The sequence below is a fragment of the Furipterus horrens genome, unplaced genomic scaffold (assembly GCF_987537825.1).
Source record: "Furipterus horrens unplaced genomic scaffold, mFurHor1.1.pri manual_scaffold_10, whole genome shotgun sequence".
Lineage (NCBI taxonomy): Eukaryota > Metazoa > Chordata > Mammalia > Chiroptera > Furipteridae > Furipterus > Furipterus horrens.
Genome location: NW_028327180.1, coordinates 42,273,683 through 42,301,610, shown reverse-complemented (window position 1 = coordinate 42,301,610; position 27,928 = coordinate 42,273,683). Strand labels below are relative to the sequence as shown.

The 27,928-nt window shown below is 50.7% G+C and overlaps 1 protein-coding gene across 1 annotated transcript; it reads right to left on the bottom strand.

The window, feature by feature from the left end:
* Positions 1-1,556: 1,556 nt before the first annotated feature.
* LOC149999817 (complement C3-like) lies at positions 1,557-27,680 on the bottom strand. Its single transcript, XM_090289523.1, has 41 exons — positions 27,560-27,680; positions 27,214-27,421; positions 26,571-26,745; positions 26,331-26,401; positions 26,149-26,237; positions 25,992-26,074; positions 25,667-25,754; positions 24,749-24,851; positions 24,528-24,648; positions 24,144-24,259; positions 23,347-23,487; positions 23,052-23,261; positions 22,636-22,845; positions 22,175-22,336; positions 21,787-21,916; positions 20,382-20,462; positions 18,853-19,050; positions 18,558-18,669; positions 18,221-18,309; positions 17,985-18,124; positions 17,394-17,603; positions 16,689-16,740; positions 16,430-16,516; positions 16,060-16,263; positions 14,762-14,837; positions 14,368-14,536; positions 11,130-11,225; positions 10,838-10,991; positions 9,829-10,007; positions 9,506-9,664; positions 8,310-8,369; positions 7,292-7,382; positions 5,943-5,988; positions 4,846-4,933; positions 4,467-4,553; positions 4,156-4,261; positions 3,559-3,648; positions 3,232-3,318; positions 3,056-3,145; positions 2,824-2,959; positions 1,557-2,392 (listed from the first exon to the last, which is right to left on the bottom strand). The coding sequence occupies exons 1-41, from the start codon at positions 27,628-27,630 to the stop codon at positions 2,260-2,262; spliced, it is 4,998 nt and encodes a 1,665-aa protein (XP_090145649.1). The 5' UTR covers positions 27,631-27,680; the 3' UTR covers positions 1,557-2,259.
* Positions 27,681-27,928: the final 248 nt, after the last annotated feature.

Below are 27,928 nucleotides of genomic sequence, written 5' to 3'. Positions count from 1 at the left end.
TTTAGGGCAATTTGTTTGATAGCAATAGATAACCAATGCAGTAACTCAGAGGTAGGCACAGTTTCTCCCCCCATCAAGACCAGGTAATAAATATTTCACACTTTCAGGTTGCACTTTCTTCTCTTTCTTCTTCTTTCTAACACTTTAAAAGTGTAAAAAACATTTTTTGCTTGAGGGCTCTACAAAAATGGGTCATGAGCCTCTCTTCCTTCCTCCCTCCTTCCATTCTCCTTCCCTCCATTCCTCTCTTTCTTTTTATCTCTCCCCTTTTTTCCCTCCTCCCTTTCTTCTTTCTCATTCTCTCTTTTACTCTTTTATTTATTAAGTCATCAATCAGAAAAATGAGCATGTACCATGTGCTGGGACCTGAATGAGCTGCTGTCACTAAGACAGACAGCTTCCCTGCTCTCCGGGGGCTCTCAGCCCAGGCGAGAAAGACAGCAAAGGCGTAGGTAAAGAACCTACGTTATGCATAGTGACATTTACTCTGAAGGAAACAAGCAGGTTGCAGGGAGTGACTAACTTCAGGGGAAGAGTCTGATTTCATCTAGCCAGGGTGGCTAGATGAAGAAAGCCTCTTTCAGCAGAGATTTAAAGGAGAGGTGAAAGCAGATGGGAAGTGTTGTGGGCAGAGGAAACAGCTTGTGCAAAGGCTCAGAGGCAAGAAACAGCTTGGAGTTTCTGGGAACCATGAAGGACACCAGTGTGGCTGGAGTGGAGTGAGGTGGAGAATGGAGGGACATGGGATCAGGGAGGTGACCGGGCCACAGTGCAGGGCCTTGAGGCTGGCGTATGAGAGCAATGGGAACCTAGGAGGCTTTTGAGCAAGGGTTGCTGTGACCTGATTTTCTTCTGATTGCTGTGTACATTCTAGCAACTCTACTCTCTCCCCAGGTCTTTTTGCCTTGGCTCATTGATAATAAGTCTGGTAAGTCTGTTGAACACTTACTATGTGCTCGACCTCACAACAACTCTCTGAAGGAAGGAATGTTAGAGATAAGGAAACCAAAACACAGAGAGGTGAGCTCCACAGCTCCAGCCACCTCCTCAGGTTTTCTGCCGTCATCAACCAGCTGGGCCTTCTACCTCAGGACTGCTCAGTTCCTCTGCTGCTCAGAAGCCTGCCTGGAAGCCTCCCCAGCCCCATCTTTCTCTTCCCCCCTCTCACCTTCAGTCCCTCTTTCATATTCCAACTTCAAGCCATCCTGGCGCCTTGCAGTCCCTCCAGCACTCCTGGGGTGTGTGTCCTTGGACCCACATGGGCTGCTACCTTGGCTTGGCAGGTCCCCCACTCCCACCCCTGTTCACACTGATGAAATTCATTCATCCTTCCCTTGTCTTGGCTCCTCAGTTGCCTGGGATTTCCCATCGAGCTTCTATCAGGACCAGGTGAGGGTGGACACCAAATTCATTCATCAATTTATTCATCCACAATAATTTCTGGATCACCTACTGTATACCAGCCCTTGGGAATACTGCAGTGAGCAAGACAGATACAGCCCTGGTCTTAAGGAGCTGGCATTGTTGAGCAGGGAAACACTCATTTAACAACCAAATTAATAGTTATCACATACAATATATTTATAAGTGTTATTCTTTTAAAAGATGTTATTTATTTATTTTTAGAGAGAGGGGAAGGGAAGGAGAAAGAGAGGGAGAGAAACATCAATGTGTGGTTGCCTCTCACTCGCCCTCAACTGGGGACCTGGCCTGCAACCCAGGCAGATGTCCTAACTGAGACTCAAACAGGTGACCCTTCAGTTTGCAGGCTGGTGTTCAACCCACTGAGCCACACCAGCCAGGGCTTATAAATGTTATTGAGAGAGTAAAACAGAGTAAGGAAAGAGAGAGAGTGATGGGAGGGAGGTCTATTTTAGATATACTATTAAAGCAAGCATCTTCGAGGAGGTGACATTTAAACACCTCCTCCAAATAAGGGTAGGGTTCAAGTTAAGCAGGTATCTGGAGGAAGGGTGTACCTGGTAGAGGGGACTGTGAGTGTAAAGGTCCTGAGGTAGGGGTTGACTTGGGTGTTGAAAAGACACAGAGGAGGCCAGTGTGATTGGACTGGAGTAGGAGAGGGAAAGGGGGAAGGCGCAAGCAATTCCAAGGCAGGCTGTGTGGGGCCCCACTGAATGTCGGAACAGGAACAAGTGTCTGGAGCTTGGGTGTGACATTCCACACTCTTTATCTGGGGTTAAGCCCAGTGGCCTGGGCCTGCTTGGAAACAAGCCTGAGAGCAGCAGAAGCCTCAGGGTCTTAGGACTTGCAGCCATGGGTGCTCATGTACTCTGAAAATAACTCCAGCTGGCCCAGTAACTCCTCCTTTTTCATATCTCCATCCGCCGGCCAGTGCATGAGGAATGTCTCCTTGCCCAGGACATATGTGTAACTGTGGACAGGAGAAGGAGGGAGGGTGAGGAGGGCCTGATGCCCCCAGAGCATGGAGACCTCCCTGAGTTCCCTTCGGCCCTGCTGGCCGAGCCTCTCAGAGCCTCAGTCTATAGTCTCCACTCCACAGAGCCACCTTGGGGTCCCCAAGCCTCTAGTCCATTTATCTGGGATTAAAAAAGGCCCTCCTTCTTCTGACTCTTTACTTCCCTCTGTTGGAAAACCAAATCTCCATATGCATCTACAATGCCTCTGCGTGAACAAGGTTCCCCGGAGTTGTGCGGCACACAGCCTGCACCTCCAGTCAGCTCAGCTCTGAAGTCCAAATCTCCTGCTGCCAGGTACAGGAGAGATTTTGACACCAGGGACTGGGCTGTGGTAGGAAGGGGGCCCAGGCCTGAGACCCCAGGGCAGCAGGAGACCCCCACACACTCAGATTTAATTTTCCACAGGTCTGATGTCTGGCCCATGATGAGGTATGTCTCTTGTTCTTGCAGGTCCAGAGAGTCAAGGCAGGTGGCGTGGGTGACAAATTTCTTCACGGTGAGCGGGATGACAGCGTCCGTGCCTGGAGGAGAGGAGACCCAGTGTGTGAGTGTGCCCAGACCTGGCCCTCCCCAGCACGAGCCCCCCAGAGCAGGGACCCACAACACCTGGGACGCACCACTCTTGATGATGGCTTGGAGCTGCATGTTGTAGTAGACGTAGGGGCTGGAGGCAGAGGCTTCCACAGTTTCCAGCCTGGCCTTGTACACTGGGGAAGGGGGGCCGGAGGGCTTGTGTTGGCAGTCTGGCCAGCAGCTGGGCCTCCTCCTGCCTCCTGCTATACCGGAAACTCACCAAAATCCACGCCTGCTTCACAGGCTGCCTCCTGGAGCTCCTCCTGACTCAGCCGGCTGCTGTCCTTCCTCGGGGTCGGGCACAGTTCTGGAGGGTGAGGGGGCCAGCTGCTCTGGCTACGCGGGGGGAGGGGGCTTCCTTCCCTCAGATCCCCATCCTGGCCCAGGTCTCTGGGTCTGGCCTTTCTCCAACTTCTGTCCGTCTCTATCTTCCTATCCTCTGAGTCTTCCTCTGCCTACACTCAGCCCAGCCGGCACTCAGGAGGTGACAAAAGGCTCCTGGACCCCCAGCCTGGCAGTCCCGGCCCTCGTGTCCCTGTGACCTCACCCTCGGCACATCTGCAGACGTCTTTGTGGCAGATCTTCCGCAGGTCAGATCGCTCCGTGGGCAGGTTGTAGAAGGAGCTGCACCTCCGAGCTGAGAGAGCGGGAGCGTGCCCGGGTTTGGTTTGGCCCAGCGGTTCTGCGGGCTCAGTGCCCGCCTGGCTCCGCCCCCAGGATTTCCTCTGCCGCAGGCCCTGCCCCTCAGGACCCGCCCCACCTGGCCTGGCCCGGCCCAGCCAGCCCTCAGTAGGCCCCGCCCCTTCGAAGACCACGCTCTTTCTTGCTTAGTCCACTCCCAGCAGGTCTTGCCCAGTCCGTTCTAGGCTCCGCCCCAACCCCTTCCAGCTGCCCTACTCCCGCCCCCCTCCGACCCCACTTAGACCATCCAGCAAGGCCACGCTCACTGTCGCTATACCCTTTAGGTTCCTTTCAGCACCCTTCCCCGCCCTCCCCCCCCCCCCGCCCCCCTGGCCCAGGCCCTTCTCAGTCACGTACTATTTCCCCTTTCTTGCCCGGCTCCTCTACCCTCCCTCTTGGCCCTGCCCTTTGCGGTCTTCTCCCCATTGTGGGACATGCTTCCAGCCCAGACCCCCCTGCTCACAAGGCTCATAGTAGTCATAGACGGTGACCTGGGCGGCTTGCAGGAACTCCGCCTGCAGCATCCTGTGGACCCGGAAGCCCAGCACTGTATCTTCCTTGTGGGAGAGCTGGGAGAGGGAGTCCTGGTTGAGCTGACCAGGGCCACTGGCCATGCGGCACTGACCACAAGGCCGCACGTGGCCTTGACTACTGAGATGCTGACCTCAGATGGCATGGCTCTATGGCAACCCCACCCAGGACGACCTTGCTGGCCATGGGTCCTCTGCCCACTGGGTTGTCCACAAGCCTCTGGTGGCACCTGGCCTTCCTCACCTTCTCCAGGTAGAGGACCACAGTGTTGTCACTGGATTTTGTATTGGTTTCGTACTGGAAAGCATACATCTCCACGTCGCTTGTGAGCTGGGGTGCAGGTGAGGATTGCAGGTTAGCAGAGACCCCCAAGGCTCACTGCCCTAGGAACTCCAGTCAGTGTGAAGTAATTCTCAGAACTCCCAGTCTTTATCCACCCAAACCCAGTGCTGGGGAAACTGAGGCACAATCAGGGCAAGGATTTGGCTAGGTTCAGGCAGGGAGACAACCAGAAGTGACCATGGGACACTGACAAGGGGTAGATTCTGCCAACACTGGGAGTGTAGGGTGTTACCAGGGCACCCCATCCTGCTCAGCAGTGGGCAGGTGGGGCCTACATTACCTGTTTGAGGTCATCATGGTTGGGGTAGAAACCAGTGAGCAGGGAGATCTCCATGATGGTCATTGTGGCCTCTCGATCACCCTGGAACCTGGGAATTTCAAGCTCCAGTCTCCCGTCCTCCGGCCTCTCCCCCATGCTCCCACTGCCATCACCTTTCACCTGGACCAGTGCACTAGCCTCCTCTTGGGTATCCTCATCACTCCTCTGCCCCCCAAAGCATACAGCTTTAACAAATAGGAATCTGACATGTTATATCCTTGCTCAACAACTTTTACCAAATGTCTTGTCTTGCCCTTCCACTTCACCTTCTCCCACTCCAGCCTTCATTTGATTGCTTTTAAATGTTAGTCTCCCTCTTGCCACTGGACCTTTGCACACACTGTTCTCTCAGCCTGGAATCCTTGCTTCTCCCTCTTTGCCCTGAAATATCCTTTCGTTTTTGCAATCTCAGCTGATGAATCACTCCCTCTGGTAAGCCTTGTCCAGTCTGCACCCTAGAGTATTCTTTAATTCACTCTCCTGTAGTTTCTTGAATCTTTCTTTGCTACATTTAATCACAGTTGTTGCTTTACATTGATTCTGGGTGATTATTTTATTATTGTCTGTCCCCTCTGATAAGCTGTGAGCCCCACCAGGTGGGGAGGGGCTGCCTTGCTCACATCTGTGTCCCCAGTTCTTAGAACAGAGCCTGATCCTCAGCAGGCCCTCAATACATGTTTTTATCTGGGGCAGACCTGGGAGAAGACCTTTTTGGGAGACAGAGCAGGACTGGGTTGGGGGCTGGCATGTCTAGAGATAATGAAGGATGAGGGTGAGGAAGAGATGTGGGTATCTGGAGCGTGTTCACTGTGGTAGAAGCCATCATCCCAGGAGATGGCAGGATTGGGGCTAGATGGTAGACAAGCTTAGGAGGGCAGAGTAGGGGCAGAATGGGAGATAGGCAGGGGAGGGCAGGATGGGAGGTAAGATGGGGGGGGCAGGCATGGAGAGGCAGGCTTAGATGGTTCCCACCCTCCACTCACTACACAGGGATAGCTGCTAAGGCATCTGCATACCAGGAAGTGAGGCCTTCCTCCCACCTAGACCAAGATCCTGACCTTGTTTCCATCCGGAGTTGGAAAGTCTCTTCCCCGTTTTTATTTTCTGCAGAGAGAAGGAAGAAGTTTAGAGGCTGGGTTAAACAGCCTCTGGAGCTATCTTTCTGGGTTCAAATTCTGGCTCTGCTGTGTGACTTAGGACAAGTTGCTTAACCTCTCTGTGCTTTAGTTTCCTAATCTGTAAATGGGATCATAATATTCCCAACCTACCGGTGTGTTGTAAGGATTAAATGATTTAATACAAATAAAGCACTTAACATAGCATCCGATCAGTGCTTTATAATTGTCTATTATTGTTGTTGTTAGTATCATCATCATCATCATCATCATCATTACATGTCAAGAAATGGGGCCCAAAGCAAATCCTCAGTCACTTTTAGTCGCTAAAATTCCTGGGCTTGGGAAGACTTCTTTGTCCTGTGCCTACAGTTAGCTTGCAATGGCAGTGCCCTCTATCCTCCCTCTTGGTCCCCCCAGACTGAGAACTCTAAAATGCTACCATTTCTAACGATAGCCACAGCCTCCACCCTGTTCCGGCCCCCATCATCCCCTGTTGACCTAGTAGTGCAGCTGCCTCCTTAGTCTCCCAGCTCTCACCCTTGCCCTCTACAGTCTGTTTCCCCTACAGCCACCAGAGGGAGCCTACCCAAACCCATGCTAGGTTACATCCCTCCTCTGCTCAGAAGTCTCTATGGCTCCCACTATACTCTGCCCCCAAACTGAAGTCCTCACTGTGGCCCCAAGTCCCTGCACCACCTGCCTCCATCACCTCTCCAACTTTTTCTCCTAAAACTCTACCCCTTGCTTCTCTGTAGCCACAATGACCTCCTCTTTGCTGTTCCTCAAACTAGGTGAGCTCATTATTGCCTTGGGGCTTTTGCACTTGCTACTCTGCCTGGAATGTTTTCCCCTTGCTTCATAGCTCACCCTCAAACTTCTTTCATATCTCAGCTCAAATGCCACCTCCTCAGAGAGCTTCTCCTGGACCACCTCCAAGTCTGTATCATTTTTTCTTGCTTTATTTTGTATGGTACTTATCATCAACTGCTATTAGGCTATATATTTATTTTTTATAATGTAGATTCATGTATGTTATAAATAACTGACAGTAGGAGAATAGTATATTTTTATGGTTGTATCATTGTTTGTCTCTCCCTATGAGAATGGGGGCTTCAGGAGAATAGGAGATATTTTTCTTGTTTGTGCCCATGTTCCTAGTACTACTTGGGTGTGGCACATAGTAAATGCTCAATAAATATTTTCTGAATGGCTAAATAAAGCAGTAAATGTTTTTATTGAACCATAGTTTAAAAAAAAGGAAGGATTGGGCATTCTCAGGTCTGGCTTACCTTCCAGGGCACTTTGAAGAGTAGCATTCAGGTGATAAAGGTTGCAGGTGTCTTCCCCGGACTCTGGGGATCTGTGGTACATGGTCAGGATCTGCCAGGGCAGGGAAGGTGTCAGAGCCATTCACACCCATCCCGTTTCCTCCTCAGTCCAGTCCTTTCCCGCCCAAGTCTCTGTCCCTGTGCGGAATTCACAGCCAAGTCTGCCCCCCTCAATTACTGAGTGTAATGGCCAGAAAACCTTATAGAGTCTAGACCAGCTCTGTGTAATAGAATCTTCTGCAATAATGGCAATGGTCTCTGTATCCTGACCACATGGTAGCCACTCACCACATGTGGCTATTGAGCATGTGAAATGTGGCTAATGTGACTGAGGAAGTGAATTTTAAATTGTATTTACTTTTAATGAATTTAAGTTTAACTGAGGTTCAAGAAGTGTAACATGCCCAGTCACACTACAGCAGGAATTCAACCATTACAGCAGGAATTCAACCATGACTCCATTGCTGGAAAATGAGAACAGGCTGCCTGAAAATTAGTGCACAAGAGGGCTGTTCTCATTGGCCCAGGGCATGGGGCCCAGGGTGATGGAGCTGCTGGCTCAGATATTGGGGAAGGGTGAAGTTAGCCTCTGGGGATTGGAAAGCACCCTAGAGGGAGACTCTTCCCTTGGTAGGGCAAGGAAGGAGACAGCCCCCAGGGACTCAGCATGGGAGGGGCAGAGAGGTCCAGTGACCTCTGACCTCTATCTTCTTTGACTCTTGCCTCAATGAAAAATGTTTCAGAGCCTCTATTTTCCACCTATTGCATGGAGTTCATATTTTTACCAACTTCCCCGGGGTGGGGGGTGGAGGTTGAATTGTCCTTATTTTGGTTTATAGCAAATAATAGTTCTCTAAATAGTAGATTGCTTTTTGCTGACTTCAATCTTGTTTTAGAGTCTAAACTTGCCTCTATTTCCACCAACTAAGGGGGCCCTGGGCTCCAGCTAAGGACCTCAGGGCTGGGACACCCGACCTACCGAGATGGTGCCTTTCCCTATGCCACTGGCTTTGATCTCTAGGTCATCTTGAGCAGAAAACTGAAAGGAAAGTGAAAGAGGATTTGAGGGCAAAGGAAGCAGCAAAACATGGCTCAAACGCAGTGGTGGGTGAGGAGAAAAGATGGTTTTCTTTTTCCTTCCTGATAGAGTATTTGTGGTGTCTCCTCCATCACAAATCAACTACAATGGCCCACCCAGGCGGTGTCCTGATGTGCATCTCTCCAATGTGACACTTTGCAGTGTTGCCAAAGTTCCCCATGTGAGAAGCCCCCATGCAACCCTTCTCATTGGCTCCTCTGCATCTACTCCTGTTTCCCTTGCATATTCTTCCCTCAGGAGCCAGAGCAAAATTTTACAAATTCACATCCAATCACATTGCCCCTGATTAAACCTCATTGCTATTCTTGGAAAACTCCTGCCTCGTGCTCTTTGCTACCGCTGTTTCCTCCACCTAGATACCCACAGGGCTCACTCCTTTCTTTCCTTAAGGCCTTTGCTCAAATACCATCTTCTTTGTGAGACCCTCCCTGCCCATTGTACCTAAAATTTCAACTCCTTGATGTCTACATCTCCCTTCCTGCTTAATTTTTCTCAAATTCTTGCCACCATTTAACACACTACACATTCTACTTATTCACATCCCCTATTGCCTGTCTTCTTCACCAAAATATAAAATTCTACAGGGACAGAGATTTTGTTGTCTTATTCATGGTCATATTCCTAGCACATAGAACAATGCCTGGCACATAGTAAGTGCTGAAAAAATATGTACCAAATGATGGAAGGTAAATATCACCGCCTCCATGGAGTAAGGTCATGGAGATTACCTTACTCCCCACAACCAGGTTATTTTCTCTTTCACACGTTTATTTCTTCCTCCTGTTTTTAGAAAGCTTGAAATAGAATATATTTATTGTCTTACTGTATTTCTAGACTGTAAGTTTCATGAGAGCAGGGACCATAGATCTTTCATAATGTGTCGCCAGTGCTCAGGAGAATGCTGGGCACACAGTACGTGCTTAGAAAATGTTTGTAGAATAAATGAATCAATGCATTGACAGTATAGCCAATAGTGTGAGATAATCTTGGGGGAGAGATTAGCAGGGACATGATTCTTGGCCACATCCCCAGTGTCGCCTCTGTGTGGACTTCCCATCTGCCCTTGAACCTCTTACCTTTGCTGAACGCCGCTGGTAAGCATTGTTCTGATTGATGACCCATTTCACATTCAAGGATCTCTTGGGGGCACTGATATGGACATGGAGATCCTGGACACCCTCAAAGGGGACAGCTTTGCGGTAGCGGGTGAGGGCCTCGATGGCCACCACTGTGGTCTGGGTGTTGGGATACAAAACATTTGGATCAGCACCACGGACAGCGTCCCAGGAGCCCACGGAGTGACGAGTCAGCACCACGGACAGCTCCAGCGGGCGTCCTCGACAACACCTTGGTAACCCCCTCCCCCGAGTCCCCACCCTCCCGAGGAGGCCCGGGTCACCTGGGTGGACTTGAAGCCTCCTCCCAGCTCCCGCTTCTCCAGCAGCCACTTGGCGATGGCGTACGTCTCATTATGTAAACCCAGCTCCAGCTTCTGCATCAGCGCGTAGGCCGTGGCCTCAATTGTGTACAGGGAGTTCCCGTCCCTGTCCTTGTCCTTTACTGGCCAGTGGCTTTTATCTAAAAGATGCATGCCCACCTTGTCTCCAAGATCTGAGCCCATTTATCTAAATCTGTCCTCTCCTTGTGTCATCTGGCCCATTTTTTCTCATCTTTACTTTATGTGAAACTCTTTGAGGAGGCATATGGACACTTTATTTTCAGAACCACTCTAAGAGACACTCTAACTATTTAGACATGGGGAAACTGAGTCTCAAAGAAGCTTCTACAGGTCCCTCTAGTCCCACCAAAATGGAGTTCTCCTAACTCCTCTCCTCTTGACTTGGGGAATGGAGGGGATGGAATAAGGGTCCTTGGGGTTGAGACAGAGCTTGCCATGAGAGGGAGACCTTTCAATTCCCCCACTTAATGACCTTTCCATCCTTGATCATGCCATGCACTTTCCCACTTCAGGGCTTTTGCATGTGCCATTCCCTCACTTTGAAATGCTGTTGGCCTTTCACAGAGGTAGGCCTTCTCCTCTTTCATTCCAGAAAAGGGGATCCCCTTCTCACAGAGGCCAACCCAGCCCCTCAAGCCATACTCCTCGCCCCTTGTCATCTCTCCCACCCACTTTGAATTATTCATTTCAGCACTCATCTCAATTTGTAATTCTCTATTGATTTGTTTGTCCTCTGCCTGATTCCCGCACAGATGGTGGGGACTTTGAGGGCAGTGACCATATCAGCCTTGTTCACTTTGGCTTCTCAGGGTCAGAGCTCAAGGGTTGACATGCCACAGACGCTCAATAAACACTAAACATTGCTGGATTTGAGGTCACACATTCTCCCTCCCCCCACCTCATGACTACAGCTAACACACAGTTGCTGAAGAAGTGGCCCCACACTCACTATGGCTGGCAAAGCTGTCCAGGCGGTCATTGGCTCGAGGGCTATTGGTGAGAGCCAGAGCATAGGAGACTATGGCTATGGCAAAGGTTGTCTGAATGTCAGGGAGGCGTGTCTCCAGGAAGCTTCGGGCCCTCTCCATGCTGGCAATCAAATCCTAGAGGGCCAGAGAGCAGAGGTTAGAGGGAGGTGATTAGAAGAGAGGGATGCACTGAGATGGCATGAGGGTGGGGGAGGTCTCTGGGTGCCGAGGATATGGCACCTTGCAGATCCTGCCCTCCTTTTGGGGTCCTACCGGTATCTCATGGCTGCACAGCTCCTTTCCTTCATCCAGGGCAATCAGAACAAGAGCTGTGAGGGACACATCAGCCTCAGAGCCTTGGTAGCCACCCTGCAGATGCACAATTACACTCATCACCCCCTTATCATCTTGGAGACACCCTCCCCACCTTGTCCTGCCTGACTTTGCAAAGCTCCCAGGTGCTCAGCTCTGGGCTGGATGATGCTGGAAGTAGAATGGAGAGAGAGAGAGAGGGAGAGAGATGAGTGTTTGGAATCTGCCTTACTAAGAAGAGCTAACAGCCATAGAGTGTTGTGCCCAGCTTGCTAAGCTACTTCAGAGCATTCCTGAAGCAGCTCCATTTTACTGATCAGAAAACTGAGGGTCAGAGAGGTAAAGTCTCCCCATTGTCAGTAAATGACTGACTTAGGGTTCAAACTCCTCTTTAGTTTCTTAACTTCCACCCTCAACCCATGTACAGGGCTGAATAACATCCCCCCAAATTCATGTCTCCTCAAAACCTTAGAATGTAATCTTATTTGAAAATAGAGGCTTTGTAGATGTAATTAGTTAAGAAGAGGTCATACTGAACCTGATGGCTAGTGTTCTTATAAGAAGGCCATACAAAGATACACAGAAGGAAGAAGAGCAGATGAAAATGGAGACAGAGATTGGAGGGATGTAGCTACAAGCCAAGGGACACCAAGGATTTCCAGAAGCCACTGAGCTGGAAGAGGCAAAGGAAGATTCTTCCCTAAGACTTTAGAAGGCACATGGTTCTGCCTACATGCCTTAATTTTGGGCTTCTAGTCTCCAGAACTATGAGAATAAAAATAGTGTCTGTTGTTTTAGGACACCTAGTTTGTGGTACTTTGTTAAAGCAAGCCTAGGAATCTAATATACCCCCACAGTCTCTTTTTCCCACAGCGGCCAAGAAAGCCTGGGAACCCTTGAATCAGGTTATGTTCCCCCTCTGCTTAGAACCCTCCATGGCTCCCACCTCACTCAGAGGAAAAGTTCAAGTCCTTCCTGCAGCCCTCAAGGCCCCGCACAGTCTGTCTCAACATCTCCGTGTCCTCACCTCTGCCCCCCTCACTCTGTTCCAGCTACAGTGGCCTCCTCGTTGTTCCTCAAACGTCCAAGTCTCAGGGGCTTTGCACATGCTGTTCTCTGTGCTTGGAAGACTCTGTTCCTAGTTAGTCCCATGACTTGTTCCCTCACCTCCCCAGGTGTACGAATATCATCTCATGAAGCCTTCCAAAATTACACCCACATCACCTTGATCCCCCTTTTCCTGCAGCTTGTCCTATGTCACTTCTAACATGCCACGTCCTTTTTGTCTACATTATGCTTATTGCTTGTCTAACATGCTTATTGCCCCTCACTAACATGTCTACTCCATGATGATGAAATTTTCATCTGTTTTGTTGGCCTGGGGTCACTGGCACTTAAAGGAGTAGTTGGCATATTGCAGGGGCCTGATAGATGTTCATTGGTGGAGAGAAACTCTGGTCTGTGAGTGTCTGAAACCTGTTTGTAGCTCCTCTCTGCATTGCCTTCCTGTACCATGTCACGGCCTCACTCACACAGTCCACTGATTCTCACGAAGTCCTCCCTTCCTTTGGGGGTGCAGTCTGATTTTGCTGGGTTCCTTTATTCATCCAGAGTTTTATTCAGCAAACATTTTCCAACTACAGTGAACTAGACCTGTTTCCCTCTCTGGAAGGACTCACAACATAGAAATAGAAAACCTTGAACAGACTATTTTAAACCCTCATTGATGCCCCCAAGGGTCTGAAGGCCTTAGGATCTCACATATCTCCTCTCTCTCAGGCTCTGGTGGCAATGGTTGCTTTTCTCTCTCCTCAAACATGCCAGAGCCATAGGCCCTTTGCACATGCTGTTCCCTTTGCCTGCAACTCTCTCCCAATTCTTTCCACACCAACTCCTATTCCTTTTTCAAGTTGCCTCTTTATTGTCACTTCCTTTTTTTTCTGTGTAGCTATAAAAAACAAACAAACATTTATTCATTTGCATTAGGAGTTGGGTCCACTCACAGAAGAAAACCTCAATGCCCAGAAAATTGACAGCCACTTTGTGGTGGACACTTGCTGGGGGGCATGCAGGAGAAAGGTCCAGTGGTGTGTCTTCTTTTACAAGGTCAGTGTGGTGTGGACACCAGGCCACCCAACTCCTATGGCCACTCTGACAAACTGGTCTGGCTCCTGGTAGGGCTTCTGGAGGACTTGGAGGCTGAGTTGTCACAGAACTTTAGTCTGTGTATTGTCACTTCCTTTTGCAGGCTTCCCCTGCCACCTCCAGGGCCAAGCACGGACCCATTTAAATACTCTGGGTACTTATCTCCCATGGAACACAGCCAATTGTGACTTAAACAACCACTAGCTATAATTATTTGGTGAACTTCTGCCTTCCTTCCCCTTCCCCAAGCTTGTGAGTTCTATGAGGTAGGGGCTATAAATGTCTTTCTTTCTATTTTTTTTTTTTTTTTTTGTTGTTGTTGCTGTGTCTCCCCTCTGCCTAGCACAAGGCCTGGCACACAGCAGTTGTTGTATAAATCTTTGTTGAATTGTTGAATGAATAAATGAGTGAATAATGTGATAGGTGCAATGATAGAGACAGGCGTAGAGCTGATATTCAGGAGGACTTCCTGGAGGAGGCAATGTTTCAGCTAAATCTAATAAGAAAACAATTTGCTTGGATGAGGAAAAAAAGGATGAGGTGTGGGTATTCTATGGAAAGAGGGCAATATAAGCAAAGACATGGAGGTGAATAGGAGGGGCCCATGAACTGGCAGTAGTGAGTGGTAAGGCTTGGGAAGAGATACAGAAGAGAGAGCTACAGTAGAGAGATAGTGTTGTGGGCAACTTGAGCCACAGAAGGTGTTGAACAGCTTCCAGTCTGTTTGGAAGCTGTTTATGGAGACTCATATGGAGGAGCACTTGGTAGGGATGGGTGTGTTGGTTGGAGGACAGAGAGGACTCAAGCCCATTGGGAGGAGGGGAAGGATGGGTGACTGCTTGAAGTGAAGATGAGGGAGTGGCGGGGTCCCAGAAGCACCCAGCCTCCCTTCAATTGTAAGAGTTCAAGGGAGCAGGGGGAGATCATACTGGGTGCTGGGCCTCAGCTGTTTCTTTTTCTCATTTTACCTGAGAACAAGTTAGGGGCCTGAAATTCAAGTGCAGAACCCTGGGTTTTGTGTGAACAGCTCAGGAGGGTTGGGGGGCGTGGGCACCTGCATGGACGCCATGACCACGGGGGCTTTCTCCAAGAAGTGCCCGTCCTCTGCCTGCCTCTGGGTGATGATCCACTTGGCAATGTCACAGAGAGCGTGCAAGTCAATCACACTGGTGGCCATGGTGGGGTAGGCCATGGAGTAAACTCGGAACACGTAGCTCGTGAGCCTGTCGGGGAGAGGGAGGGGTAAGGGATACTGGGAACGACAGCCAAGGGGGTTCTAAGATAGGGGCGTCTGCACTGTGCAGATCTGCGCCCTGGACCACACGGCTTCAGACTGACCCCTCATTTGTGTGGAATGCCGCTGGCCCACAGGTGGCCTGCCCCAGCACCCCACAGCAGGGATGCTCCCGGGGTCATCCAGCCCCAGGCTGGCTCCGTGTTCTCCTTACCAGGTGCTTCCCGGGTTTCCCTTGTTGGTGTGGTAGGTGCCATCTGAGCTCCGGTGGGTCAGCATCCGGGTATATCCTGGAGAAGCAGAGAGATGAGGACTTGTAGGGAGATTCGATGTTGGGGAGTGGCTGGGAATCTATCGGGCATAGTCTGGAGGGGCAGGGTGTGGGTGTGACTTGGGGATGCATTCCATCTACATACAACCTGAAGGAGGGGATTTATAAACTGTACAAACTGGGAACTGCAGGGCCCAGATTTAAATGAAGGTCACAGCCAGCCATGACCATGGGAGCAGCATGCAGTTATACCCAGGAGAAACCTGGGAAGCCACCCCATCTGGGAAAGAGTGAGAGTGGGAATTGTTGCTCAGCGGGATCATGGAAGGTGAAACCCAGGAAAGGGGGTATCCTGAGGGGTCACTACCTGGGCACCTTCTTGGGGTTCTCTTTTGGCTGCAAACTAAGGGCATCAGCATGTCTGTGTACCCTCATGGAGGTCACTCCTGGTTGTAGTCTGGTGGGGACACCTGTCAGGTGTATTCTGAGCATTGCTGTTTGGGTGTTATTTGAAGGTTACCTGAAGGTTTACTGTTTGAGTGTGAGATCGGGGGTGATAGTGTCTGGGTGTCACCTGGGGATTACTGTTGAGAGTATCTGAATGGAGAGTTGGTGTCTGAGAGTAACTGGGAAGAGGGGGTCAATGTCTGAATTAACCTGAGGGCTCTGGGTGTAAATAAGGGCATTCACCTCTGGTTGTTACCTGAAGGTTTGGATGTCACCTGGGGAGGTGCCAGCATTCAGGTGTAACTGGGAGGGAGGTGAATGCCTGGGATTATTCTGGAGTTTTCTGCTTGGGGGTCCCCTGGGGTTGACCCAAGGCTTGGCACTGACTGGGTGTAACCGGGACAGGGTTTGAATATAAAAACCTGTAGGGTTGCTGCTTTAGGGGTAAATCAGGGTGCCTGTTGTCATATTATAACCCAGGAAGGGGGTTTGGGTGAAGAAATATGGTCACTGTGGGGGGTTACCTAGGGGACTTCGTGTCATGTTGTCATCTGGGAGAGGAGTCAGAGTTCAAGAGAGTAATCTAGGGGCCACTCTGAGGTGACTATTTAGGGTCACTGTTTGGGGTCACCTGGGGATTGGTATCAGCTTGTCCTCTGGGAGAGAAGTCAGAGTTTGGGTGTTATTGTCTGGGATGGTAATGGGGCCTTCCCCAAACCTAGAGGTACCCCAGCCAGCCTCCCAGAGAGCCCCATACACCTTCATCGGGGTCACAGGGGGGGACCTGTGCTCACCGCTGACAATGTTCTTCATCACTTGGTCCCTGTGCTCCACCCCAACCTTGTCCCACTGGCCCGTGGTGTCCAAATAGTGGGTCAGGATGATCACAGGTGTCAAGCGGCTCAGTGTCTGCTCAGGGCAGCCAGTTGGGAGCATCAGCAGCTTGTGCGTTTCTTCGGACGTCAGGCTGCCCAGGATAGTCTCGCCAAGGATGTCACCTGTCAGGTGGGAAGGGTCACCATGGGAATGGCCTAAGCCACCATAACTTTCTGGTCATTCCACATGGGCACTCCCAGCCCCCCCTGCTGCTGTGCCCAGTAGGCCCTGGAGGACCCAGCTCCTTCCCCCTGCCATACCCCTAGGAGCCAGCTGTGCCCTAAGCACCTTGGACGCTGACAAACACTTCTGCCTCTGTATTGGGCACCTTGTTCAAAAAGTCTTGTCTTGGCACCAGCTCCACCTGGGTCTGACCTGAGAAGACACAACCTTCTGTGACAAGCAGGTTCTGGGGCTGGGGAGGTCAGAAGGCACAAAGCCCAGGAGGAGCTTGGACTGCCCACCTGGTCTGAGCCCCTCATTTTAATCCCTCCCTCTGCCCTGGCGTATCCCTGGGATCCCACAGGGCCCTGCAGATGCCACAGACCTTGGGGGTTCAGGATGATGCTGTGGGATATTTTTTCTATCTTCCCCCCTGCCTGTGGGAGGCAATGAAGAAGCAAGTTAAAAGCAACAATAGTGATAATGACTATCACAATGACAAGAGGAAGCATAGCTTAGCTAATGGGAGCACAGACTCTGGAGTCTAACATCTGGATTCAAATCCTAGCTCTTCTGCTTCTTAGCTGTGTGATCTTGGGAAAATTACTTAACCTCTCTGTGCCTCAGTTTTCTCATCTGTGCAAAGGAGAGAATAACAGTTCCTACATCCTAGGGTTGTTCTCAGGGTTCAGTGTGTTAATATTCTTAAAGTGCTATATTGTTGGGGCTAAATGTGTTTTTTTTAAGCATCAAATATCATTGATGAGTCATGCATGGGTTGTGTGCAATTTTCACAGCTCTCTGATTATTTATGGGCATGATGATTATCCCCATTCTGTAAATAAGAAAATGGAGGCTCAGAAAAGTTAAGTGAGTTGCCCAAGGTCACACAGCAGAGACAGGATTTGGACCCAGGTCTGAGTCCAAAGTTGAGGAGTGGGGATTCTGTGATTGAACTTTTAAATCTAGTCTGTTACCTACTCCCTTCTGGGAAGCCTGTTTGTTGACTGTGGGCCCACCTTCCCCTCTCATGATCCTCAGGGAAGCTCCACTGTCTGCACTAGAAGCAAAGTTTGGGAGCATCCATTACCTGGACCAAGAGTGTCTTCTTCACGTGGTCCTGGACCCCATAGTCCACGACCACCTTGACCTCCACGCCCACCTTGCCTATCTCAAGTGGGAGAAGCACAAAAGGCACCATCTTGGAGGAAGTAGGGGGCACGACCATCATCTGGCGGGACGGGGCTCCTGGCTTTGATGCACTGCACAGTGGCTCCTTGTGGGGAAACTCCACACGGACCTGGGACAGGGTGGACACTTGGGGGTTCTGATGCATCAATGACTCAGGATCATAGAGTCACAGTCCCCTCCTGCCCCCACCCTGAGTAGGTGACAGCCAACATAGTGGTTGGTAGCAAAGACCCTGGCTGGGTTTAAACCCCTCTGCCACTTATGAGCCATGTGATCTCAGAAAGCCCTTTGAACACTCTGGGCCTCAGTTTCCTCATCTCTAAAGAACAATAATGGTGCCTATCTTCTGGGGTTACTGTGAGGTTTACATAAGAAAATACCTTAGAAGTTTTTCCAAAAGGCTGCCACTTGGATGGCCTTTTGAATAATGACACATTCCATTATCCACCTACGGATGTTTTGGCAGAAGGGGGAGGGCTAGAGGTTTCACCTTGACCTGGCGGGTGCTGAAGTTATACAGCATGGCTTGGATCTGGACTTGCTCATTCCTGACCACGGAGAAGGGCAGCTTAAGATCCACAAAGAATGATTTCATAACTGTCAGCTCAAAGGGTTTGGAGATGCAGAGACCTAGAACCAGGCGATCGTGTTGAAGTTAAGCAGAAGCCCTGTGTCCTGGGGCTGGATATTTTCCTGTTCTCTCAGCATTGGGCTTCTGGGTGTCACCTTGTCCAGCCTTGAGGCTGATGGCCACAAGCTGCCACGTGGTCATGGAATCTGGCACGTGCACACGTATGCTGTGGTGGGAGATGCTCCTGGAAGGGGCAGGGCGCGGGCATCACTGAGTTGGTGCTGCCTGGACAGAACCTCTGTCCAGGGGTTACAATCACTATGGACGGGGTCACCCATTGAGAAGCATCACCAGTAGAGGGTCATCTTTTGTGGGAAACCACTGGGATGCAGGGAGGTTCCTATCATGGGACTATGCTGAGAACTCAATGGACATCCACTGATTCATGGAAGGGCCAGGAACCAGATGCTGGCACGGAGGTGGTGATCCTACCCCACTGCAATTTTTGGCAGAGTGAATGTCCTCCAGAGCCAGCTTTCAGGGAACAAGGTCCGGACAGGCAGGTCGTTTGGGAAAATGTCTTCGGAGTTATCTGCTTTATCCGCTGCGGGGACCAGACGTGGGTTGGGATTCCTTTGCGTTTCTCCCTTGGTCGGCCCAGCAGGCTACTCATCAGGGCCCTCCCTGCCATTTCCCAGGGCCCAGCCTCCCCTTGACCTGTTCCATGGCACTCCATGCCCTTTGCTGGAGGCCCCCAACCCCATGCCTCCTGCCACGCCCCCCTCACTTGTCCCCAGAAGCAGCTGATCTTCCCGGGCCTCCCGAGTCAGGGTCTCAGACAGGTGGCAGCAGCTCAGGAAAGCGGCAACACAGGCTGGCCCATAGCGGACGTGCCGGGTCCTCTTCTCACAGGACAGCCCCACTGGGTTCTCCCGGAGCCCAGCCTCACAGCACTTCCGCTCCAGCTCTGTGTTGAACTTGCTCACTGTGGGCCAGATTTAGGGGGACAAGGAGGGATGGAGCAGGATCTGAGGAAGCTGTGAGCCAGCTGCCTCAGTGCCATGGGTCCTTGGCCTCTGTTTAGCCATAGCTCTGGCAGATGCTGGTCTGAGCACTTGGCCTGTATCTGCCTGCTGACACTTCACATTGAACCCACATGGTGAGTTCTGATCAGGAAGCTGACTGACAAGGAGGAGGAGCCACTGGCCCAGGGTCACACAGCTCACAGGCAGCAGAGCTGGGACTAGATTCGTGCTATTGTTGCTTCCCCTCCCCTCCCTCTCCCTCCCCCTTGTCCTTCTTCTTTTTGACAGGGACTGGTAATGCCGTGTTTATTTATAAAAGATGCCACTTTGACTCCCAATTTTCATTATGTGCTTTTAAAAACATAAAGCTTGTTGTAAAGCATGATGTCAAGTTGGATGTTTCTAAATCAGCAAGCTTAAGGAATGCACTTAAAGATAAAATTATAGCAATTTAAAAATCTTATTGCCCACCATATAACATGATGAGAACATTTATAGCCAAATGATATAACTGATTATTACCACAAATAAAACAGCAGTTCATATTATAAACTTTCTGCAGAAGGTTAGCATGATTTTTAATATTGAAATCCAAGTTAGGATTTTACCTCAATTTTTATTAGATTTTACTTATTTTCCATTTATGTAAATCTACCAAGTCCTTAGCATTGCTCGAAGAGACTGAAAAAACCTAATATTCACAGAATGCGTGCTTCTGACACCAGCCAGTGGTGCGTCCCATCTTCCTTGAACCCCAGGCTCAGAGCCAGATGCTATCCATTGGCAGGCAGCACTCATTTTTCCCTTCATCTACATTCCCTCCCATGCCACAGAGGCCTGACATCTAAAAACTACACTTCCCAGATTCTCTTGCTGCTAGAGTTCTGGATGGAGTTAGATTCTGCACCCGAGATGCTCTTCTGTGAGATTTGGAGGTGGAAGAGAAGCAGAGACCATTTCCCCTGCAGCAGTGGTAGCTAATGAATGGGCCCCAGTCTGCATGTTTTTTAAATGGGAAAAATTCCATGTTCCACTATCTATCCACCAGTCTCAGGAGGAATATTGGCAGAAGGTTCCTGAGATTTCATGCCTTGTGAGAGCTGCAGTGGGGTGGTCCTGAATTCCAACAAGGATCCTTCAAAATTCCACTCCTACAGCCCATCAAATAATTTTGAAAGCACAAAACTATGATTAAATCCCTTCCTCCCTGCTTCAAGTACCTAGAATGGTTTCAGTTTTCTGTCTTCAGTGTTGATGAACACAGAGGGGCACATTGGGCTTTAGCTCTGACCTGCATTCCTCTTGGTCTCCAGGCTCTTCAGGGAGCGGCGGCGGCGGCGGCTGGGAGAGGGTCTCTGGGGGCAGTGCCATTCTAGGGGTCAGAGGGAAGAATGAAGACAATTGTGAAGATTATTACCAACAGCCTTGATGATATTTATTGGGTGCTAACGTATGCCCAGTGCTTTATGTACATTGCCTCATTTTATTACAGGGATACCTCATAGTCAAAGTTCACCAGTTGCCCTGGCTGGTGTGGCTCAGTGGATTGAGCACTGGCCTGTGAACCAAAGGTCGCCAGTTTGAGTCCCAATCAGGGCAAATGCCTGGGATGCGGGCCAGGTCCCCAGTTGGGAGCATGCAAGAGGCAGCCGTGTATTGATGTTTCTCTCCCCCTCCTTCCCCTTCCTTTTTCCTCTCTCTAAAAATCAATAAATAAAATATTTAAAAAATAAAACAAATTACCTTAAAAAAAAAGATTTACCATATTAAAGATATTTAGTCTTTAACAAGTCATAGCCTCTCTGGGCAGCACTTCCCCAGCTACGTAAAATGAGTATAATCACAGTTCTATCAAAGGGATCATGCATTTAGAAGTCCTTAGCGCAGGGTCTAACTTGTAGTAAATTGAAATTATTATACTCTCCTAGTTGACCCCAGTATCCATTCTCCTCTCCTCATCTGTGGCAACTAAACCTCCAGTGTTATATATCACTCAGAATGAAGAGTACACTTCCCAGCTTCCCTCACACTGAGGTGGGGCCCTGTGACTGTGTTCTGGCCAATAAGATGTTAGAGAAACATCCTCTCCTTCCCTCTTCCCTTCCTCCTGACGCCTGGACTGAGGTCTGGATGAGGTGTATATGCAGAACAATAAACTAGAAGGACCCTGAGTCCCAGAATGGCCTCCAGATTGTTACTGAGTGAGAAATAAACTTGTATCTTATTTAAAAAATGAAAAAAAAAAATTTAGAGAGAGGAATGGAGAAGGAGAGGGAGAGAGAGAGGTGTGTGCTGTTGCACTTACTTATGCATTCACTGGTTGATTCTTGTATGTGCTGTGACTTGGGATCAAACTGGCAACCTTGGCACATTGGGATGATGCTCTAACTAACTAAGCTACCCAGCCAGGGCCAATAAACTTCTATCTTATTTAAGCTACTGTTAATTTTGTTTTTGATACACATTGCCAAACCTATACCTTAACTAATACAGAGTGAATTACTTGTATTATTATCCCCATTTTATGGACAGAGAAACTGAGACTAAGAAGAGAAGAAATGTGACTAATCCATGGTAAGTGTCAAGGTTCTGGATTTTAGTCCATCTGTTTGATGCCAAACCTCATGTTCTTAACCACCTGAAAGCGCTGTCTCCACCCCTCCCCCCTGCTTCCCTTTCCCACCCCCTGACTGTACCCGTGCTCGCCAGGGTGTCCATCCCTGAGCTCATCTTCAGGTCCAGTCCAGCGTCCTTGAACACAGCAAGTCTGTCTTTCCCACTGCCCCCTGTGCAGCCAATGTCATGCTCCTCCACCACATCCCAGACCTGGGGGAAGGAGAGGAACCTGGATGTGAAGCCTCCATGACCCTCCAGAGAAGGTACAATAGTGCACTGTAATTGCTGGCTCAAATAGTAATTCTCGCGCTATCTCCCACTGAGCCCTTACCAACTGCTTATATATGCTGTGCTTTAGCTACCTGAGTCCTTGTGACCATCAGTGTTGCCAATTTTACAGCTGAAGAAGATGAAGTTCCGGCTAGAATGTCCAGGTAACCCTTTGACCCCAAATCCACATGTTCTTACCTTCTTCTGTGTGAGCTTGTGTTTGCTGTTCATGACATAGACGGCCTTGTCCACGGCCACCAGCCCCACTGTGGCCTCTGCATCACCTGTCACCTTTATGTCCACCTGGTTGTTGGGCTCCAAAGGAGCAAAGTAATCTTCATTATTTAAGCCAACCTTCAGCTGAGCCAGGACAAAGAGATACATCAGAAAAGGGGGTTCATAGGCTTCCAAGGGGCTTCCCCAAGTCCACTTTCAGATTCATGCTCCCTATAGCTCTGATGGAGCATTAGGGAACTCCATCAGGCCAATCCCGACTCCACACATGAACTTGCCATGTCTCCACTCCCTAGATTGAGCTTTAAAAGCCACATCTCTTCATCTTACACCCACCCGCCCCCAGGCTGGGAGCCCTTGAACTTGGACAGACCCTCTCCCAAACTTCATTATGGTAATGTACAACTTCAAGGAGTTTTGCTCACCATCCCCATGCATCTGTCATTCACATCAATCCATATGGAATCGGCCACCAGTTCAGGGTCCTGGCCTGTTCCCTTGGGAAGTAAGTAAAAGGCCAGGATGCGGAAGGAGGGCAGCATCTCTGAAGTCACGTCAATAGTGGTTGATGTATAGACGCTCCCATGATGTTTTAACTGATGTTTGGAAGACACGATCTGACCCTTACTCAGTACCTTGGAAACAAGGGAAGCCAAGGATGAGAAGGGTAAGGCCAGGCTACAAGAGAGATCCTCAGTCCTTTTGCTTCACTTCCTTGGCCTGGGTCCACCCCAGATGGTTCCCACCTTCACACCAGTTTTCATAGTTCCTCCAACTCAGCTAGACAAGATTGTTCCAGGAAAAGAATTCTTTGACTCAAGTCCTGGTCCTAGTCCCTCACCAGGATGGTAAAGTGACTGATCTGCTCCTTGGTTGCGGGGTCCTGATGCTTGGTGTTGAGGCTCAGCTGGACGCTGTTGCCAACTTCTGTGCCTAACGTCTTCACCTCAATGTGCAAGAAGTTCCCTGACCCATCCTGAGTTGAGTAAGGCCAAGCTGTCATACTGGCTTCTGCCTGATCCTCTGGCTGAAGATCCTCATCAGTTTTCACCTGGGGAGATTGGTGGGCAGCTCACTCCCTGCCCTTGCAGCTTACATAACCCCGCCGCCATTTCTGCCCCATTGGATGTTAGTACCAAGATCGGGAGCTTCTCCATCTTTGCATCTGTGTTGATGATCAGAGTGGCTACCCCACTGTCTGAGGTGTACACTTTTTTGTTTTGGTAGCGAATGGAGACTTTGGAGGCTGGGGACCCATCAGGATTTGAGACAAAGACCTGGAGTGGAATGCAAGGTGAGATAAAGGACAGCCTGGGGGTGGCCGGGCATGAGAGCTGAGCACTGGAAATGCAACCTGGGTAGCACTGCCCTGTGCCACTGTGCAAGCTGTGCACTGAACAACACCGGAGATGTTATTTCTTTAGGGTCTTTATGGATGGCCCCCTCTACAGTGTGGCAGTGCACAACTGTCTGTGGTGGCCCTGGGTATTGGTGTGCCCATGGGTGGTGTAGGGTGAAATTGGGGGTGGAGAAGGCAGGAGGAGACATGGAGGGCTTGGGGAAAACTCAGTGTAGGATTGGTACTAAAGTAATGCCCATCAGACATCTCAAAGCCACCCAAAATGAATGTATAAGAAAACAGCATGCTTGCTATACAAATGTAGCCTCAAGGTAAACCCCTAAGCGCTACACTGCAGCCCGAGTGTGACTCCTAGACCTCCACAGAGGAAATTCTGGGCCATCACTGTGCTTTGGGAAGACCTGGGCTATGACTTAAAAGCTTGGGATTGATCTGGGGGGCATGATGGACTCAACTCTCAGGAAGATGAGTTGTAGGGGGCAGGTGAGTCCAGTGTGGGTTTTTATTTCCTGGGGAGAGCTGTTCGAGAGTGGGTCCCCTGAGTCCTTGGGTGGAGTGAACCCAGACCCTGACCCTAAAATGGAAGGGCATCCCCGGCTTGAAATACTGAGGTGTCTTGAAGAAATTGATGTTGTATGGGATCCGGACGATCTTCATCCCTGAGGTCTCAGCCTGAACCATCTCACCTCCTGTAGAGACATGGGGACCATGAGGTCTGTGGAGGAGTTTCAATTTCTTGGGGGAGTGGCAGGGATGCTATATGGGAGACCCATCTTGGTGATGACAGGGAAAGACAGTAACACTATTTCAGCTCCTCCCAGCTCTTTTAGAATTTTTCATTTTTTCTGATAAAGAAACTGAGGCAGAAGGTGGCCTGAGGTCATGTGGGCAGAATGTCTGTGCTGGCAAAGAACACAGTGGCCTGACCTCAGTCACGGGCCTGGGTGGGGGTGGCACCTGAGGAGAACACGGTGACGTTGACAAAAATTGAGGCCCCTATGAAGTTCTCTTCTGGGCCTTGGAATGCGGCCATCAATGTGTCCTTCTGGAGGGAGATGTGACCTTGGCCCTTAGAGATCTGCTCTCAGGGCAGGGGAGAGAAGAGGACATGGTTTCTTGGGGAAGTGTAAGAGGAGGGTTGAGGAAGGGAGGCTGGGGAGGGGTCCAGACTTGGTCACCTCCACTCTCTGCAGGGAGCTTTGAATGGAGATCCGGTGGGAATCCTGCTTCACCCCAAAGATGGCCAGGGCATGTCCGTCCACCGGCTTGTTGAATATATACCTGGGGGACATAGAGCTGTTCCACTGGCTCTGAAGCATCCACACAACCTCATGTGGCTGCAAAGATGGCCTGTATGACCTCACAGGGCTGCAATGATGGCTGTGGGACTTTGGGAGGGGCAGAGGTGGCCCCTGGAAACTTAGAAGGTTTCATTGCTGACTCAAAAAGTCCTGGAATGTGACAAATATATCACATAAAGCCTTGTGGGGATGTAGATATGGCTTGTGCAACCTCATGAGATGGTAGAGGCGGCATGTGCAGCCATGTTGAGCCACGTAGAAGTCTGGGCAACCTGTGGGGTGTCTGTGCAGCACGATAAAGTTTCAGGAATGAGATGCATCATGTTGAGGATTGGCAGGCATGGCCCCTACAACCTCAGGAGGACAGCGTGGCCTGCACAGCCGCACAGAGCTGTGGAGGTGCTCTGTAAATCCCATGAGGAACCACGTGTGGCATTGACAATTTCCTGGTGCTGCAGAGATGATCTGGACAACCTCACAAGATGCCCGAGGTGCCTGTGCAACCTTGTGGACCTTCAGAGATGGTCCGGACCATGAGGAGCGGTACAGTCCATTAGGTAGACCAGATGGCCTGGATAACCCTGGAAGCCTGAAGGGATGGTCTGCACAGCCTCACAGTGGCAGAAGTGGTCTGTACAACCTCATGGAACAATGTAGGTGACCAAGAATATCTCCTGGCAGTCAGAGAGTGCCTTTGTTTTACCCTAAGTGCTAGAAAAGTGGCCCACTTCTCTCCACCCTTCAGTTTCTCGGTGTCCTTGGTTCTCCAGCCAGGCTAAGGGTAAGGGGACTCACCAGGCCTGGATTTCCACATCTAGAGCTTCATCATTGAGGTAGAAGAAGTTCTTGTTTGGGATCAGCCGGACATCAAAAGATGGGAGCACTGGGTGGAGCAAAGGCAGTGACACCCTCCGTGGTCACCGTCCCCTCCTCACCCCCTCCCTGTCCTGCTCCTTCCTTGGTGACTCTGGTGACCTCCAAGAACGGGAACACGCGGTCCTGTTCGCCAATGCCCAGTTCAGGCCCTGGCATGTGGGAGGTGCACCACAAGAGCACCTTTGCACCCCCAGCCCTGCTTCTGGCGTGTCCCGCCTCCCCCTCCCCATCACACCGCGCTCACCGTACTCCTTCACGTCGAAGGCTGCTCTGAACTTCTGCTTGCCTGCACTCTGGTAACTGGCTTCGATGCTCCAGGTCCCAAGACTGAGGCCCAGAGGGTTAGGAGAGATGGAGACTGAGGACGCCCCCCCCCCCCCCTCGGGCTCCCGGCAGGGCACCTGATGAGCTCAGGGAGGTGGAAAGAGCTCGAGAAGACACCATCCTTGGCCAGCAGATCCTGACTGGTCACAGTGATCCCTTCTGGGTTCTGCGGGGACAGGTGGGTGGTTTATGCCCACAGGCCTTCAGCCATGATACAACCCCAGGGCCAGGGATCCACCCTGACAACAGGAGAGGCCACCTTGATGTCCAGAGTGAACGTCCTGGTCACAGGATCCATCTTGTGGTTCACAGCGAACACTCGGTATTGAACTGGAGGCGAAAGAAAGACTCTGAGTGTTGGATAGCGTTCGGAGAGGGGGTGTAGTCATTATGATCTTGGGCAGTGAGGAGATCTTGGCAGGTGGAATATGTTGGGCATGGGGCGGGGCAGGGGGTGAGAGTCAACGCCTGTCCCGGGCCAAGTGCCCAGAGGCTGTACCAAAGTGCTCAGGGGTGTAGATGGTCTTGTCTGTCTGGATGAAGATGTAGCCAGCATGGGGAGCCACCAGCACAAGCTTCTCCATGAATGAGGAGGTGGAGGTGGGGGCCCAGGTTGCCCGGATGATGACATACTGCTGCCCGGGACGTGGGGGGTATACCAGGTTCTCAGGAATCTGGAGAAAGATGCCCTCATTCCTCAGGCCTTGTTGGGGTCTCCATCCCTGAGAGCAAATCCCTGGGCCAGATCTTGGGAGAAGCAATTGAATGGGGGCCCTCTGACTCTGTCTTTGGGAGCAAGGTCGCCTTTTGTGGCTGTGCAGTTTGCTCCTGCACAAGCACATTCAGCCAAGTGGAGAGGCAATGCAATCCACGCTCGGCTTTCCAAGTTACCAGCAGAGGGCGCCTTTTATCAATTAGCACAGAGGCAACATGCGGGCTACTCGTGGCCCTTCTAGGAGCCCAGACTTAGGGGATTTTGGCTTTCTAAATGAACAGAATACAGAAGAACACTAAATACATCCAAGCCCAGCATGTATTCCCTAGTGCCTCTTGTAGGAAGTTCTTCTAGAGTTTTCCCCTCTCCACTCTTGCTGCTGGCCCACAGCCTCCCTTGGTGCCCTCCACCCTGGCCTGTCACCTACTATCACGGATGCCTGCTTCATAAAGTGGTTTTCTGGTGAGAGAACAAGCTGGCTTTCAGCCACCACCGTCTTCTTCATGGGGAAGTCCCACACAGTGAGGTTCACCTCAAGGGTCCCGGTCAGGGGCTGCGTGGAGTCTGAGTGAGCCTGCAAATGGATGTTCTCGGGGCTGCCAACCCGCAGGACTCGGGGGGTCACCAGGATATACCTGCCAGCAGATAAACACAGGGGCACAAGGGGACTCCAGTGGAGGAGGCAATAGCAGAAGCAGATGGGGTCCTATTCAGGGAGTCATGCAGACGACAGATGTGTAGGCAGTCAGCAGAGTTCCATCTCCCAGACTCACAGTGGCTCAGCGTGGGTGAGGGGGGTCCCCAAGAGAAGCAGAATCAAGCCCAGGGACCAGGGCACGTCCATGGCAGTTGGAGGGTGATGTGGGGCCACTGGCCACAGTTGCTGTCCTCTTGTCTGCCCCAGCTCTGGTATGTTTGCTCTGGCCTGTCCTGGCTGAGTTAATACCTAAACGGACGTGGGGAGGGAATCCCCATAAACCCAATGGGAGCAGAGTGGGCTGCTCCTCCCTTGTCAGCCAAGTCTGCACTGGGGGCTGGGGGTAGTTGCATTGAGGATTGTTCCAGCTCCCCGCTTGGAGGCCAGAGCAGTAGAGGGATTGTCCTTTCTGTGAGCCAGGGGGGTCCTATCCTGAAGCCCTCCT

Excerpts from the sequence above, each read along its gene's own strand:
- LOC149999817 (XM_090289523.1), bottom strand. The coding sequence starts at position 27,630 with ATGGACGTGCCCTGGTCCCTGGGCTTGATTCTGCTTCTCTTGGGGACC. Across the intron at positions 26,402-26,570 it reads CTACACCCCTGAGCACTTTG|TTCAATACCGAGTGTTCGCT; the intron begins GTACAGCCTCTG and ends TTTCGCCTCCAG. Across the intron at positions 18,310-18,557 it reads CTGCCAAAAATTGCAGTGGG|GAGCATCTCCCACCACAGCA; the intron begins GTAGGATCACCA and ends TGCCCCTTCCAG.